The 15663-nt window shown below is 36.7% G+C and overlaps 2 protein-coding genes across 8 annotated transcripts in view; one reads left to right on the top strand and one right to left on the bottom strand.

Annotated features, from left to right (window-relative positions):
* CEP290 (centrosomal protein 290) overlaps nucleotides 1-15663 on the bottom strand; it is an 85562-nt gene that overhangs the window by 2831 nt on the left and 67068 nt on the right. For 2 of the 3 annotated variants that reach the window (XM_027593664.2, XM_027593662.2), the window contains 8 exons: nucleotides 11190-11324; nucleotides 9967-10053; nucleotides 8231-8395; nucleotides 7593-7715; nucleotides 6430-6602; nucleotides 3476-3617; nucleotides 2291-2364; nucleotides 1616-1710 (listed from right to left, as the gene is read on the bottom strand). In XM_027593664.2, coding sequence (XP_027449465.1) covers nucleotides 1616-1710; nucleotides 2291-2364; nucleotides 3476-3617; nucleotides 6430-6602; nucleotides 7593-7715; nucleotides 8231-8395; nucleotides 9967-10053; nucleotides 11190-11324 — 994 coding nt within the window. Of the gene's footprint in view, nucleotides 1-1615; nucleotides 1711-2290; nucleotides 2365-3475; nucleotides 3618-6429; nucleotides 6603-7592; nucleotides 7716-8230; nucleotides 8396-9966; nucleotides 10054-11189; nucleotides 11325-14594; nucleotides 15219-15663 lie in introns of all 3 variants that reach the window. The other variant, XM_027593663.2, reaches the window with a different exon arrangement.
* C9H12orf29 (chromosome 9 C12orf29 homolog) overlaps nucleotides 1-15663 on the top strand; it is a 32857-nt gene that overhangs the window by 14859 nt on the left and 2335 nt on the right. The window contains exons 8-9 of one of the 5 annotated variants that reach the window (XR_003519879.2): nucleotides 11252-11339; nucleotides 13217-13247. The exons of 1 other annotated variant lie outside the window; for it this stretch is intronic. Coding sequence is in view for 3 of the 4 variants with exons in the window: in XM_027593685.2 (XP_027449486.1) it covers nucleotides 565-883 (319 nt within the window). In the remaining variant the exon portion in view is untranslated. Of the gene's footprint in view, nucleotides 1-564; nucleotides 1432-11251; nucleotides 11340-13216; nucleotides 13385-14866; nucleotides 14884-15663 lie in introns of those variants that run through there. 3 more of the 5 variants (XM_027593689.2, XM_027593687.2, XM_027593685.2) reach the window with 3 other exon arrangements.

Genomic DNA, 15663 nt, shown 5'->3' with positions numbered 1-15663 from the left:
GAGTTCCACAGATTTAGGTTTCATCCTGCCTCTCTTACTTCCTAGCTGTTGTGACCTTGTTACTGAACGTCTTTAAGGTGAAGATCATAGGTAAAATGGAGACAGTAGTACCCACCAAACAGTGCTTTAAGAGTTAAATTATAAAATGCTGGGGTCAGGGGAGGAAAAAAATTATAAAATGCTTGTAAAGCACTTAGCATAGTGTCTGGTACAACTCATACATGATCGCTTTAATACAAAGTAGCAAAAAGAATATGTGGTAGGATACTGAAAAAGCTGTATGAAATAGTCAAAGATTGTTCAGGTATAAATTGATACAGTCCTTTGGAATAGAATTTGCCATTTCCATCATCGCACTATGAAATATACATAACAAATGATTCTTGCTGTTAACAGTGATGTTCTCAAAAGTCAACCCGAACAATGGATTCGTGAATGTTGAACGATTCATTGCTCTTAGGGAAAACATTACACATACACATACTCATATCTCACATACAGTGTGATTTTAAATCCTGGAAACAATTCACCCTGGTAGATTCTATTTTCTTTGTTTTATAAAAGAGAAAACAAAGTTCAGAAGTGTCAAGTGATTCTCCTGAGGCCCCACTCGTGTCAGAGCTGGGATTTAAACCCAGTCCAACTGGCCCCAGAAACAGCTTCTTGCCCTGTGCTGCACTCCCTTGTATGGCCTCCATCCTCTGGTCATCTGTATGAGAGAGCTGCAATAATGCAGAGCCTCACCGTGTTGGATCTCATCTGGAACATGGTGGGTCAGAACTTAAATTTTTCACTGCTGTGTGTATCTGCAAAAGCACCAGGAGTACTGGTTTTGGGGTTACAAGTAAATTTTAGTGAGTGGCTGAATTTACAAATACCCTGAAAATAATGAGGATCAACTTAATTATGTATGTATACATAATGCATATATGTACATATGCATACATATGCACCGAGTAATACAATGATTAATTACTTCTGAATGGAAGCATGTAGAGCACTAGACTGTTTTACTTTGTAAAAGGGAAGAAGAATGTAGACAATGTTTACTATATGTAGTTTTAAAGTTAATAACGAGGATAGGGGCACCTGGGTGGCTCAGTCAGTTAAGCATCTGACTTCGGCTCAGGTCATGATCCCAGGGTCCTGGGATCGAGCCCCTGCAACGGGCTCCCCACTCAGCAGGGAGTCTTCTCGCTCTCTCTCTGCCCCTCCTCCTGTTCTCTTTCTCTCTCAAACAAATTAATAAAATCTTTAAAAAAATAACAAGAGGACAATAACATTTAGAAGATAACGTTCATGTTCAGAGGGCTTAAAAGGGTCTACTTAGAAACTGGAAACCACAGACCTAGCACATTGCTTAGCACTGTGTCATGATTAAATGTAACACCCATACGGAACATAAAAAGAAAAACACCTGAGTACCTGCTGTTACAAACAACTCAAGAGGACTCAATGGGAACATGACTGTTGCATGAAGGAAAGAGCTCTGAAAACCTATCAGGGATCTGATTTTATAGGAAGACAATCATCAGAAATCTGAATAAATAAAAAAGGCAAACGCTAATTCAAAAACTTGGGTTAGCTAACACATTAGAAGTAGAAAATACTTTACCAGATACAGTGCTTTGAGCTCCACTTTGGTCTTTGTTAACTTCTAACTGATGGATTAATTCTGCTTTTTCTTTTTCCAGCTGACTATTAGCTAATCTAGAACATAATGATTATGTGTTAAAACAACAAAAAACAGATACTGCTTCACAAAATATATGGGTATTTCTTATGAACTTTGTAATATAAATTGCTTAGAACTTGCTGATAATTTATAAAGGTAAACATTTATTCATTTACTCTCACTGTTGCAATACTACCATTCTCAAACTGAGATCAGAGAATGAAAATTCTTCAGGGTTCTGAAAAGTCTGACCTGATGTCATTTTTAAGACTTTTCCTATTGGAGGAACCTCATGAGAGTATTCTGCACAGAATTTTGGAAGTAAATTTTTTTCTTGTCTTTCATTAATATTTGCCTCTGGGAAACTAAGGTTTAACACATTCTATACTATTAAGGTTTAAATTAGAAGCTTGAGACTTTTATTAGGATCTGGTTTACCCTTTTTTCAGTATCTATTATGTAAGAGAGTAATTGGCATTAAAAGGATGAAATAAGACTGATAAACTTGTTAGGCTGCAAGGTTGAAAAATCTTAATCTCTAGATGTAGCAAACCTGGTTATATTAAAAAAAAAATTTTTTTTTTTTTAAGATAGATTTATGAACAGACAATGTACCTTAGAACTTGAAGTTCCCGCTGAAGGCTCTGCTCTGTCTCAGCTCCTTCAGGAACATGTTTGAGAATCTCAATCTTTGGGCACAATAAAAAGTTAGAAGACAAAGTCTGACATGGAAATATGTTTTATAAAGATATACATTTTCAGTAAAGCATATGAAAAGCTGGGTTTTCAAAAGCACGTAAGATATGAGTACATATCTATCATGTTCTAGTCACTATTCATTCAATAATTTACTGAGTGCTGCATGCCAGGCTTTGTCCTAGGGCACAGGGAACACAGTGATGGCAAAATCTCTCCTGGCATGTTCCTATGGTCCTTATGTACTTAGTGGGGGAGGAGACAAAGACACATAGTAAGTATCTCATGTGATAACAGGGCCAGATGGAAGGAAGGGCTATCAAGAAAAATAACTCAGGGTAAGAGGATGGAGAGTCATGGAAGGTGGTAGAGGGTTAAGGAAGTTCTGAGGAGCCCCCGTTTAAGCAGAGACATAGGGGGTGAGCTATGAGAATATTTGGGTGGAGAGTGTTTTAGACAAGAGGAACAAGTCCAAGATCCTGAAGCTTGGGTTTGGCCTGTTCAGAGGACTGAAAGAAGGTCCATGTGGCTAGAATACTGTGAATGAGGGGAAAGTAAAGATGAGGCTAGAAAGGAAACCAGATGCCAGACCATGTAGGTCCTTACAGCCTATGAAAAGTACTTTAGAATTTTATTCTGGGGTAATGAGGAACCACTGGAAGACTCTGAGGATAGGATGCTGTGATTTTCTTTATGCTTAGAAGGATGACTCAGCAGCTATGTGGAGAATACATCAGGGATAGGGAGAAGGAAAAACAAGGGAAGAATGGAAGCAGGGAGACCAGTTAGGAAATTACTGGAATAGTTCAGGTGTGAGAGAATAGCTCAGACTAGACGGACAGTGTGGGAGGTGCTGAATCATCAGATTTGGGATATATTTGGAAATACAGAGCTGATGTGATTTAATGAAAAAGATAATAGGGTAAGAAAGATAAAGAATTGATAATCTAAGGGTTTTGGCTTAAATGGTTGAATGGTGGTGCCATTCACTCTGATGGGCCTTTTAGGGAAGGAATTTTCAAGGAATTATCTACAAAAGACAATGCCAAGGAGTGGCTTGAGATATAATAAGTTTATTTTCTCATGGAAAGAAAAATTACTTGCCTGTTGCTCGAGGTCTTCCGTGTATTTCTTAGCTTTTTGTTCCCTCTCTGTTGCTTGCCTTACAAGCTGTTTAAGATCAGTAAGGCTTTGGGTTTTTTTGGCAATATCGGTCTCCAATTCTTTCAACTTGGTTTCGTACATTCTAAAAGTGAAGGGAAAAAATAGTGTAGACATGGAAAATAATTTCTCTCATTTAAAAGCCAATTCGAGTTACTGCACTAAAAATAACTATCTTATACGGTTTCCTCTAGTCAAATTCTACGTATTTAGCATTAGGTGACAACAGGGATAAGTATCCCTAATTAACAGGCCAATTAAAATAGAGGATTTAGGGGCGCCTGGGTGGCTCAGTCGTTAAGCGTCTGCCTTTGGCTCAGGTCATGGTCCCAGGGTCCTGGGATCGAGCCCCGCATCGGGCTCCCTGCTCCACGGGAAGCCTGCTTCTCCCTCTCCCACTTCCCCTGCCTGTGTTCCCTCTCTTGCTGTATCTCTCTCTGTCAAATAAATAAATAAAATCTTAAAAAAAAAAGAGGATTTAGGTGTTTCCCAAGGTTATAAACAAGGATGGAGCCTGAATTTGGCCCCTATCAAAAAGAGTAAAATTAGTATCTTTTTCAGTCAGAGAACAAAAAAATAGTGCAATTCATCCAATAGAATATCAAATTCTGTATTATTGGGTACTCTTAGAGATATATTTAAAGATCACAAATTAAAACATTTCATATATACATCATGTATACACACACAGAAGTATACAAAAAAAAAAGTATCCAGGTAGAACAAAACCAAAAGGACACTATTGGGAGAAGAAAAAATGTGCAAAAGCATGGGTGAAAAAAATGGCATATGACATAAAAATCTGAATAGATTTGTAACTTTTAAAGAAATGACCAACAGTTCAAAAACAAACAAAAACCCAGACTCCAAAAGAAATTTTTAAAACATAAAGCCAAAATGATTTTATAAGCATATCATTCCACCTTAAAGGGAGACAATGCTTATAATATTCAAACTTCCCCAGAGACAAGAAAAAGAATGCTTTGGCAACAAAATCAGGTAAGGACAGTACAAGGAAGAGAAATTATTATTTCAATACTTTCAAAGTTTTTGATAACTCTTAGAACCTATGATTAGAAAGGAACGTTCTTAATCTGACAGACTGTCCACCAGAGAGGTCCAATACCAGAAACTTACTCCTACAATTCTCTGCTCGAATGCCCCACCCAGAGGGGCCTTCTCTGATCACCCCACATAAAATAGTGCTAGCACCCCCAGCCTGTCTCAGCAGTCAGCGTAAGGCGTGAGAAGAATAGATGTCATTAGTGTGTTGAGTAAATAACAGAGCGACTCTAGTTCAGCATGTGGAAGACCTCATGTGTCAACGGGTCCCAAAGAGATTGCTAAACCACTTTACTGAGGTGGGTGTATAATGCCAGCGGCAGATCTCAGCAAGTTTTTTGTTGTTGTTTTGTTGTTTTTTTTTTTTTTGGAGTTAGGGAGGCTTGAGGCCAAGGATCAGATTTAGCCTTCACTCTGTCAAGTGGGTTCTACAAGGACTTTGTAACTTTTTCAAAAGGGTTTACCGAAGGCCTACCCTATGCCCAGTTACCTGTTCAGTTCTCAGATTAAGAACACACAAATTATGTAAAAGGCAAAGTCATCTTCAGTTATGGTTAAATATTAACCCTCTCAAATGTTCATAAACTTATAAACCCTTTTCACGTTAATCTTTTCTGTAGCTTCTCAGAGCCCTTTTTGAAAAAAAAGAACAGGGATGATCATCTCCATAAATTAAAAAACAAAACAAAACAAAACAAAAAACACTTGAGCTCACAGAAGAGGTGTAATTTACTTCAGGTCACAGTGAGACTTAAGTATTTCTAAAGCTATGGAAACCACCTGGCTCCACGGGAATGAGGCAAAGTAGGCCATGTGAGGTACATCTAACATGAAGCAGAGACTCTGGCATGTAGCATGAACTGAGTAAATCATCTGCGAAGTAAATCTCAAAGTAACTCAAAATCCTTTCTGAGTTTACATGTGATTGTAGAAGGAAATAAAGGACCAATCAAGCAGTCCACTGATGGAGTTGCTGGTTGAGAGCCTCTGTTGGGCTCCAAGCAGACAAGAGAGACCCCTTTTCCCTGATATTATCACGTATTATTTCATTTAAGCCTCACACTAGCTGTCTTGCAGAGTTAAGAGAGAGCTAGAGGGGGGAGGCGTGGACTCTGAGTACTCTCAGTATGGTGTTAGGACAGGGACCAAGGACCCTTCTCTAGGACAGCCTGGCCATCTGGGCTGCCTTCTAATCTGCCTGCATAACCTTCCTCCTTGGACTTGGTGGACGGGGAAGTACAGTGCAGCAGACCTGGCATGGGGCTTTGCGCTCAGCGGGGAGTTTGCTTGGGATTCTCTCTTCCTCTGCCCCTCCTCCTGCTCATGCACATGGGCTCTCTCACTAAAAGAAATAATCTTAAAAAAATAAACCTCCAAAATTGCAGCATAGCTCAGATCTAGTATGCCACAAGTTGTGACAAGACAGCTAAACTATTCCTGGCTTATACTTGAGGTAGAAAATGAATGTAATACAGAAGTTGAGTCGTAGCGGGAGAAAAGCAGCACCCAGGAGAAGCTGGGCACCACTGCTCTCGGCTCGTAGATGTCAGCTGCTTCGTGATGCCCACCCAGCTCACTCTAACACCCTGGGCCCAGCCCCAGCTCTGCTCTTGCCTATGCACTGCTGCCCAAACTAGTTCAGTATTTGAAGGAAGAAAAAACACTTTTTTTCCTGTCCTGGCACTGCCAAAAAGTATCATGTTAAAGCAAACCACCAAACAGTTCATCAAGGAAAGAACTAAGTTAATCAGCGTAATGTCATATGCTTTTAGAACAATAATGACAGCATTAGAACTGATTAAACTTTATGCAAGATTTAAACTATTTGTTCCTACCTTGTAACAACAATTGATTTCCAGCTTTTGCTGTCAGCACCTTCAAGCTGTGGGCCTCTACTCTCTGCCAAGTGTAATCTCTTACCAGTCTCTTCTAGTTGAACTGTCATCTTCTCATTTAATATCTCTAAATTATTCTTAGCTATCCGCAATTTTTCTGCAGCTTCAGTCTCCTATCATTAAAGACGAATTAGTACAGGATGACAAAGCAATACTGTTCTCATAGATGCAATATATTCAAAATCACCACTACAAATTAGAAAACAAAAGTAACCTGGCAGTCTAAATGCTGATTAAAATTCCAATAAAAATCCAATGTTTTCTTTATAACAGCAATATGATCATAATAATTAGGACAACAGATCATGTAAACGAGGTTAGAAAAAATACATTGCAAGTATTTTACTCTAGTGGTTACTTTACATTTGTCATCTTTGTAGTATTCATGGATAATGGGATAGTTTATGTCTTAATACACTTAGAAGATGTTTTGCTTTGACCAATAATTGAGAGACTTAGCTATGAGCATCAACTATGTGTAAGTACCATGAATTATTTCCACTGTTGAACATCCATTCAAAGCACACTGCACTCTTGTCTCACAGTATATTCCGATACTATTCTAACTAGTTTAAAAACCTCAATTTCAATTTATTCACTGGATCATCCATATAAGTAACAACACCTATTTGTGGGGCAAGGAATATATTTTGCAACTTAAACAGAAAGGAATCTTATTGTTTAACAAAACAATTTCATATATTCATTACTTTGTATCAATCATCGTTCTGAGCCATGTGCACAAATATTAACTCATTTAAATCCTGCAGCAGCTCTGTGAAACAGATATGTTTATTATGCCCAATATTATAGATGAGGAAATTGAGGGATAGAGAAGGGTCAGTAGTTTGCCCTTGTTTCCACAGCCAGTAAGTAATAGAGCTAGGACTTGAATCCCAGATGTGTAGCTTCTACATTATACTGCCTCTTAATTTTTTATTTTCAATGTGCCTCATGGTGAATGGATGGCAGCCATAAAAATACAATCCCTAAATCTCTTAACATCTACTCTGAAGAGACACTCTCATCAGCTTTTCCATTCAGTTTTTCAGACGTATTAGTTAACATAAAAAGTAATTATTAATCAGTAATGAAAGTCATACTTTTTTAAGTTCTTTACGAAGCCTTTCATTTTCAGCAACAATCTTCTCTGTGCCTTTGGACTTGGATTCATAGTGCATGCTCAACTGATGTCCAAGATGAACTTTAAGTTTTTCTAATTCAGCCTAGTAAAAAACAAAAACAAAAAACCACCCCTATATATTATCAAAACCAGGAAATAAAAGATCCTATAGACTCATAAAACTTAATTCAAAGCAGTTTTAGAGCCCATTTTTGATAGAATGAACCTTCCCTTTCATATGTGTCATCTACAGCAGAGGTTCCCAACCTTGGCTACACAGTAGCATGAGCTGATGACTTAAAATCAGAGTATCTATTGGAGGACCCACCCCAAAAGATCAATGTCAGGACTGGGGGCTTATGCATCTGTATATCTGAAAACAGACACAGGTAAGGATGCTGCTGAGTGAGAACCAGTGGTCTTGAAATAAAACGACCAGTGGAGCTACTCTAATTATTCTTAGCCTTGCTTCCAATAAGTTTTTCCATATGTGTAAAACAGTCACTGCATCCATTAAAGCCATTTTATATAGTAGGAGTATACTTAAAATCTTCCTTAAAAAATAAAAATTATAATAGTAAAAACATCCCATGCAAATGATCGCATTAAAAAAATTACCTTCAACTTTTCATTTTCCAGCTCAATATTAGCCATTTTTTCACTGGTCAGTATTCCTGATGCTTTTTTCAACTGTTCATTCTCCTTTTGGACTTTTTCAACTACTTTTTTCATTAAAGCAATGGTTTTTTCTAGTTCTGGGATTGTCTTTCCACTTCTACCAGACTACAAAAGAATATATTAACTTTTTATCTAATCAAATATCTGAGAGAGTATAATATAAAACACCAACAACATAAAAGGCTCATTATTACACTCAGTGTTGATTCCTAACATTTGAAGCCAAAACCTGTATTCAGTTCATCACTACAATAACCCTTTGTGATAGGAATTATAATTCTCACTGAAAATCCAAGCAAATCAAGACTCAGAGAATTTGATATTCCTAGTCATGCAGCTAATAAGTAACAGTTCAAATACTCCAGCCTTGATGTCTGTTCTAAATGAATAAACCTAAGAACCTAAATAGTCTATTTAGCTAAGGTTCTTTCCTATATACCAGAATTTTCTTTATATGAAAAAAAAAAGTCACAAAAGAAAAGTTGTGTCATTAAAGAATTCATGAGTTACCAAATCTGAATTGAGCATAATAGAGGTGATTTTCTCTAATAATAGCCATTGATCAGAAATTCAGTTTCTGTCCAATATAAATATAAGAGACATCTGAAATGAAAAAACCTAGTGTAGCATTATCAATAGAGATGGGTCACCAATTAATAACTTTAACTGCCTATGCTTTATATTAAGGTTTTTTTAACAGTTGAGCAAAAGAATCTGCTTACTTTTTTTGCATTTTAGTCAGTATTGACACTATGCAATGAATAACCCTATAGTACATGATTTTAATATATACTTTCACCATTAGAAAAGGTCAAATTAACATTTTTATTTATGAAATTAATATTGCTGTCAGTGAGATGTTTGTTCTGAATACTTTTCTAATAATATTTTCACCAAATTTGTCATATATTTAATATTATTACTTGAACAAGTTTTTATATTGATTGCTTCCATTGTGCCACTTGCTAATGAAATCATCAGGGGCTTAAATCTTCGGCCAGGGCCTCATAAGCAGCATTTATTCAGTGTAAAAAGTGAATACAAAATAACATGGGAAGAAAAATACAAGAATAAAAAAATTGGGAAACATATTTACAGAGCATTATACTAAGAAGCTGCCAGGGAAATCATGGGGCGCCTGGGTGGCTCAGTCGTTAAGCGTCTGCCTTCGGCTCAGGTCATGATCCCAGGGTCCTGGGATCAAGCCCCACATCGGGCTCCCTGCTCCGCGGGAAGCCTGCTTCTCCTCTCCCACTCCCCCTGCTTGTGTTCCCTCTCTCGCTATGTCTCTCTCTGTCAAATAAATAAAATCTTAAAAAAAAAAAAATAGTTACAAATGTTAGAACTGGACTAAGAGCAGTTAGTAGTTACCTTCATGAACAGAAGGAGGATTCCTAGAAGTTAAGGGTTTTCAAGGAATGAAGAAAGATGATGTGGTGTCCCAATTGAAATAAAATGCGTGTAAGGTGTGACAGATGATAAAATACATTGACTTGAAACACAAAGAAAAGCTTTATGATGTTTTACATTGTAGATACAGCAATATAAAAACCAAGTCTACAGGCACTAGTAAAATCATATCACTACTGTTATGACGTATCCAAACTTGTTTTTTCATTACCAACTTATCACTTCTGAAACCAAAACAAATGCATGGAATGTTCTCACACACTCACCCCTCTAACACGACCAAGTTTCCGCTCAACTTCTGCTTTTTCTTTCTTAAGAAATTCACACATTTCTTTCAAATCCCTTACTTGACTCTGAAAAATTAAAGCAAACATGTAACAGTTTAACACAGCTATTGCCGCTGAAAAGGAAAGGCAAATAATTCATGTGACCTATCAATTTCTTCAACTCTCTGGCCAAACTGAACAAGATGGTCTCCACAGCAATAAGGATTTTGAACTAAGACATATGTTGAATTAACGTTCATTAATACAAGGATATTTTATATATGAATTTCAAGAAATATTTTCCACATTACTGCCTTAATAGTTTAGAACTGATTTTAACCGCCCCATAAAGTACATATGCAGACCCTTACACAGATGGTAGAGAGGAACGGTACTGGTTCTAACAATGTAAAACTCAGAATGTTCTAGAACCCAGGGCATAATTATATCACCAGCGAAATTAACAGATTGCTAATATTCTAGGTTAGAAAACAGAACTGAAACAATTAGCCAGCCAGAAGAAAAAAAAGATTCCCATAAATAGGATGAGATTTGGAAAACCAAAGATAAACTTACTATAAACATCAAAATAAAATCCTAAAAGAGATAATTATCCTAATTTTTTAAAATCTAAACACTTAATTTAAAAAAAATCTAATATTTTAAAGAGTGATGATTGTTAATGAAATACACCATCCATCCTCTTGCCTCAGCGCTTTGAACTTGCCATTTCTGTTGTCTGGAACTCTTTTTCTAGTACCTGTGTGACCCACTTCCTTACCTGTCCCCTAGCTCTCTGCTAAAGTATCATTTTATTAAGAAAGCCTTCCCCTATTACCCTAACTTAAATAGCAATTACATACACTCCCAAACCACCAACACACACACACCTTTTACACCAACTGTTTTTTCTCCTTACCATTTGACATCAGTTGACACACTATATATTGACATTTTACTTATTATCAGTCTTCCCCACTAGAATGTAAGTTCTACGAGTGCAAGAAATTTTTTGATTGCTGTTTCCTAGCACCTAGAAAAGTGCCTGACAACAAATAGGCTTTCAACAAATAATTGTTACGTGAACAAATGTAGGAAGTGTAACACTACCATAAAATTTTATGAATGTGAGTTTCTGACATCCACATTAACTAATATGAAGAGGGACAAAAAGGCTTTCACACATTAGACTTCCTAACTAGAGTAAAGAACATTAAGTTTACCTTTAATCTTGGCAAATCTTTATTTGCTTGTTCAAGCTGAAATTTTAGTTCAATATTTTCAGATGACAACTTCAAGTTTTCCCTCTGAAGATCCTGTTCTCTTTGACAATGATCATCTGACTCTATCTCGGAAGTCTTCAGGAAAATAAAGTGAGAAATATTTTTAACTTTAGTAACAAAAGTGGCATGAGACATAACGGGATAAGAAAACACTAGCTAACAGGGAACATTTTTCCTCAAAAAAATATGGAAAACTGGAGAGCTCTAGAAAAAATTGCCTCAAATAAATTAGAATATAAAAATTACACGAGAAAAGGTAATGCAGTTTAATTAATATAGAAAGCAAAGTCAAGGATGTCTTAATAATGTCCACACACATAATGTCTCCATGTATACTCTCATAATGACTAAACTAATTCGTGCTAGTTTTTCCAGTCTGAAAGTATGGTTAGTATTTGTTATGGATTATATTATGCCCTAAACCCTACCCTACCCTCAAATCCATATGTTGAAGTCCTAATCCCAGTACCTCAGAATGTGTCCTTATTTGGATATAGGACCTTTTCAGAGGTATTCAAGTTACAGTCATTAGGGTGAGCCCTGACCCAGTATGAGTGGTGTTCTTATGAAAGAGGGAAATTTGGATACAGAGATATGCATAGAAGGGAGGTAATGTGAAGAGACAGGGAGAAAATGGCCATCCATAAGCCAAGGAGGAGGGCCTGGAAAAGACTCTCCCTTCACAGGTGAAAGAAGTCATCAACCCTGCCAGTAACTTGTTTTTTGGACTTCTGGCTTCCCGAACTGTGAGAATAAATTTCTGTCAAGCCACCAAATCTGTGGTGCTTTGTTACAATAGCCCTAGCAAACTAATACACAAACCTATAAAAAGAAGTACTTTAATTTCTTCCTCCTTCTTGGGAAAGCTCTTCTTCATCCCTTGAGCGAAAGCAATCATTCCCTCCTCTGAAATCCAGTTACACTATATTTGTATTTCTCTTGGCACAAATCCACCTTGGGTTATTATTTATGTTCATTTTTACTTCTCATTCTAAGCGACAAGTCATTCAGAAGAGAAATATGTGCTTGATTACGTTTTTACTTCTCATTCTAAGCGACAAGTCATTCAGAAGAGAAATATGTGCTTGATTACGTTTTTCTATGCAGTGGATAGAATACCACCTGCCTCATATGAGTGTTATGAGCATCATATGAAATAATTTTGTCCAAGCACACAGCATAGTTTTAGCTTGTCCTCCCCCATCCCTTTCTCTCTCTCTCTCTCTCGATGGACTATCAAGTCCAGAGTTATTACTCCACAGACATTAGAGTTTAAAAAATATAGTATTATACAAATATATCCATTATACATGGCTCTATACCATCTTTTTAATTAGTAGTAGGTTAAATACGCCACATTCTGATACATTTACCCTTAAGTAATAAAAACAAAAGTAAAAGAAATTAAAGACATTAAAAAATAGGATAAGAAGAGTAAAGAAATTCTAGGCTGTTGGATTCTGACCTGAAGGCACAGAACACTAGCAGAAAAACAGCACGTGTCCCCCTGCATCTGTTTGTTCAAAGCAGTGTGTGTGCATACGCACGTGTACAGTGGCATGAGAAAGCAGACAGACGTATTTGTTGAGGTCTGTACCGCAGGAATATGTCTTTGCTTATTCTCTGTCAAATCACCCAAGTATACATTCTGATTCTGCTGCTATTAGGTTAACACTAGGCAAATCATGCCACCTGCAAGGTCCTCAGTTTTTCCAGCTTACAAATGAAGACACAAGATGGGGTAATTTTTAAGGCCTCTTCAGACACAGAAATCTGTAATGCCCTGTCCCAGAGCTCTTCTGTCACCCTCACTTCATCTCTTCTGTCTCCAATAGCTATTTAACAAATGAAAAACACCTATGGGCACCACTGATAGACATAAAATATATTAAGTATCACTCATAGAAGACTACTTCTACCTTATTTCTGGCTTATGATCTCACATCAGGTTTTTTTTTTTTTAACAGTTCTCTCCTCACTAAAACATGGAGGCAATTATGTAAGTACATATGGATCATTTCCCCCCCATTCTCAAAAAACAAAATTAAAAGTATTAGTTGAAATTGTCCAAACTTCTGGAAAATAAATTCTAATGAAACTCTGTTCTATAAAAATAATATAAATAAAATTCTTACATAGTGAATTTTATGAGACTTCCAATTCTTGTATAGAAGAGGAATCCTGCTAAAAGGGATACACTGCTAGGGGCGCCTGGGTGGCACAGTTGGTGAGATGTCCAACTCTTGGTTTCAGCTCAGGTCAGGATCTCAGGGTTGTGAGACTGAGCCCCACACTGCTCCGTGCTCAGCACGGAGTCTGCTTGAGATTCGCTCTCCCTTTCTGCCCCTCCCCACTGTGTGCTCTCTCTCTAAAATAAATAAATCTTAAAAAAAAAAATACAAAACACGGGGGAGGGGATACACTGCTAGAAACCAAATTCTTAGTGGATGGGAGTTAAAGAAACACACTGGAAGCCTCAAATTTTTAATTACTATCAAGCAAAAAAAAAAAAAAAAGCATTATGAACCTGGATAAAGAAATAAGAATTAAGTCACTTTCATCCATTTTCCCTTCACATTTAAATGTTTGTTTTTCGTGATGTTTTTAGGACTCGGGTGACTGGAACATCTAGGTGGAAAGGATAAAAAAAAAAAAAGATAAATGCTATTTGATTTCATCTGGGGGCAAACTTGTCTAGTCTGTACTGCACTGTAAATGGACCAAAAGTAGTGCATCACAAGAGAGATCACAGAGTTAGACCTGTGGTTAGATCCTGGTTCTGCATCACTAGAGATGTTACTCATGCTCCAAGCTTCCCATGTAAAACAGAAACAGTCTGCAAAGTGCTATGAAAATTATACCTAGGCACAACATAGACAACAACACAGGCAAACTCCCTTTTTTCACTATAAAAAAGTATTTGTCATATACTTTGTGGCAAAAAGATGACCAAAGAATGTCACACAGTATCAACACATTTTTACTCACAGTAGTCACTGTAGTAGAAGTTTGTGATGAGACTTTAGAGCATCCTGAATTAGAAATTTCTAAGGCAAAATGAATACCTCTAAAGAGCCTGATTTTTGTCACCCTGTTATCGAAGCTAATTCTTTTTAAGTGAGTACCAGTGGTAAAACAGTGAGTACTAAAATGAATTAGGAAGTGCATAACCATTAATTTTTGAAGGAACTAGTCAAATATTAGAGCTTAAGACACATTTCATGAATAGTTAATTTTTTTACAAATCCTATACAATTTATTTCCATTTGCACCACATATGTACACCACTTGCTAGAGAAGAATTCAGCTAACACACACACACACAGGACCGCCATCGACTCAGACCTGGGACACTTCATCTCTTGGCTGGACGGGTACATCGGCGTCAGAATCTGCCTGTGTGACCTCCTCAGCACACTGATTCAGGGTGGCAGCAACTGTAGCATAATCAGGGTCCTCTCTGGCAGATTCTTCTGGATCCAAGTGGTTGTTGGGACTCACATCTTCAGCTATGTGTCCCTTTACTTCATCATTCTTGCCTAGCTCATTCTCTTCCTTGTTCTTATGTTCCTGTTTATTATTTTCACAACAATCTTGATTAATTTTCTTAATTTCAGGATCCGGTGCATTTTCAAAATTGGACTTAACATCTGCCAAGATACCATTAGTTGACCTAAATGGACTTGACTTATTTTTTGGTCTTGTCTCAGATTTATTTAACTCCATAGGATCTACAATATCTTCTGCTGTGTGTTTTTCTTCTTTACTGTAATACTGTAGAATATTTTTAGGTACCTGATGATATAAGTTGTCACTGGCATCTAATCCCTTCCCATTTTTAATTCTGAAAACTGTTAAGGGTTTTTTTTTGTTCCGGTGTAAAGTGTTCTTTTTGTGAAAAGTATTTTGCCTGTATTTATTAACACTGGTAGCAAGGGTAGAAAGCGTAGTTGTGTCACATAACAGATTCTGCTTGAAGCAGAAGAAAGAGAAGAAACATGAAAAGAAGAAGAAAAAAATAACAAAAATATACACACTATTTGTTTTAAAGTAAGATACAACAAACAATATTAATATCTTTTTATAAAGGAAAACTAGAAATATATAGCATGTTTGAATGGAAACAATGCTATGACATACTTTTCTAATTCACCCAATTGTATGTTCTTGCCACAGCAAAACTCAAAATGATAATTTCATTTAAAATCTCATTTGTAATAAAGTTTTATGCAATGCATAAGAATCTTAAGTTTACTTATGTAAGAGGATTAAAGAAGTTCATATACGCCACACCTGGTAAAAATAAAAGTCGGATTTACTGCATTAATATTATAAGAAGAATCTAAGGTTCTGGGTCAGATAAAGGTAGAAGTTAATATCACTTTTAAACTTTAAAAACAGAAAAAGGGTGTGC

Source organism: Zalophus californianus, chromosome 9 (assembly GCF_009762305.2).
Source record: "Zalophus californianus isolate mZalCal1 chromosome 9, mZalCal1.pri.v2, whole genome shotgun sequence".
Taxonomy (NCBI): domain Eukaryota; kingdom Metazoa; phylum Chordata; class Mammalia; order Carnivora; family Otariidae; genus Zalophus; species Zalophus californianus.
Note: the sequence above shows the minus strand (reverse complement) of the source record. Positions and strands in the feature narration are given on the sequence as shown.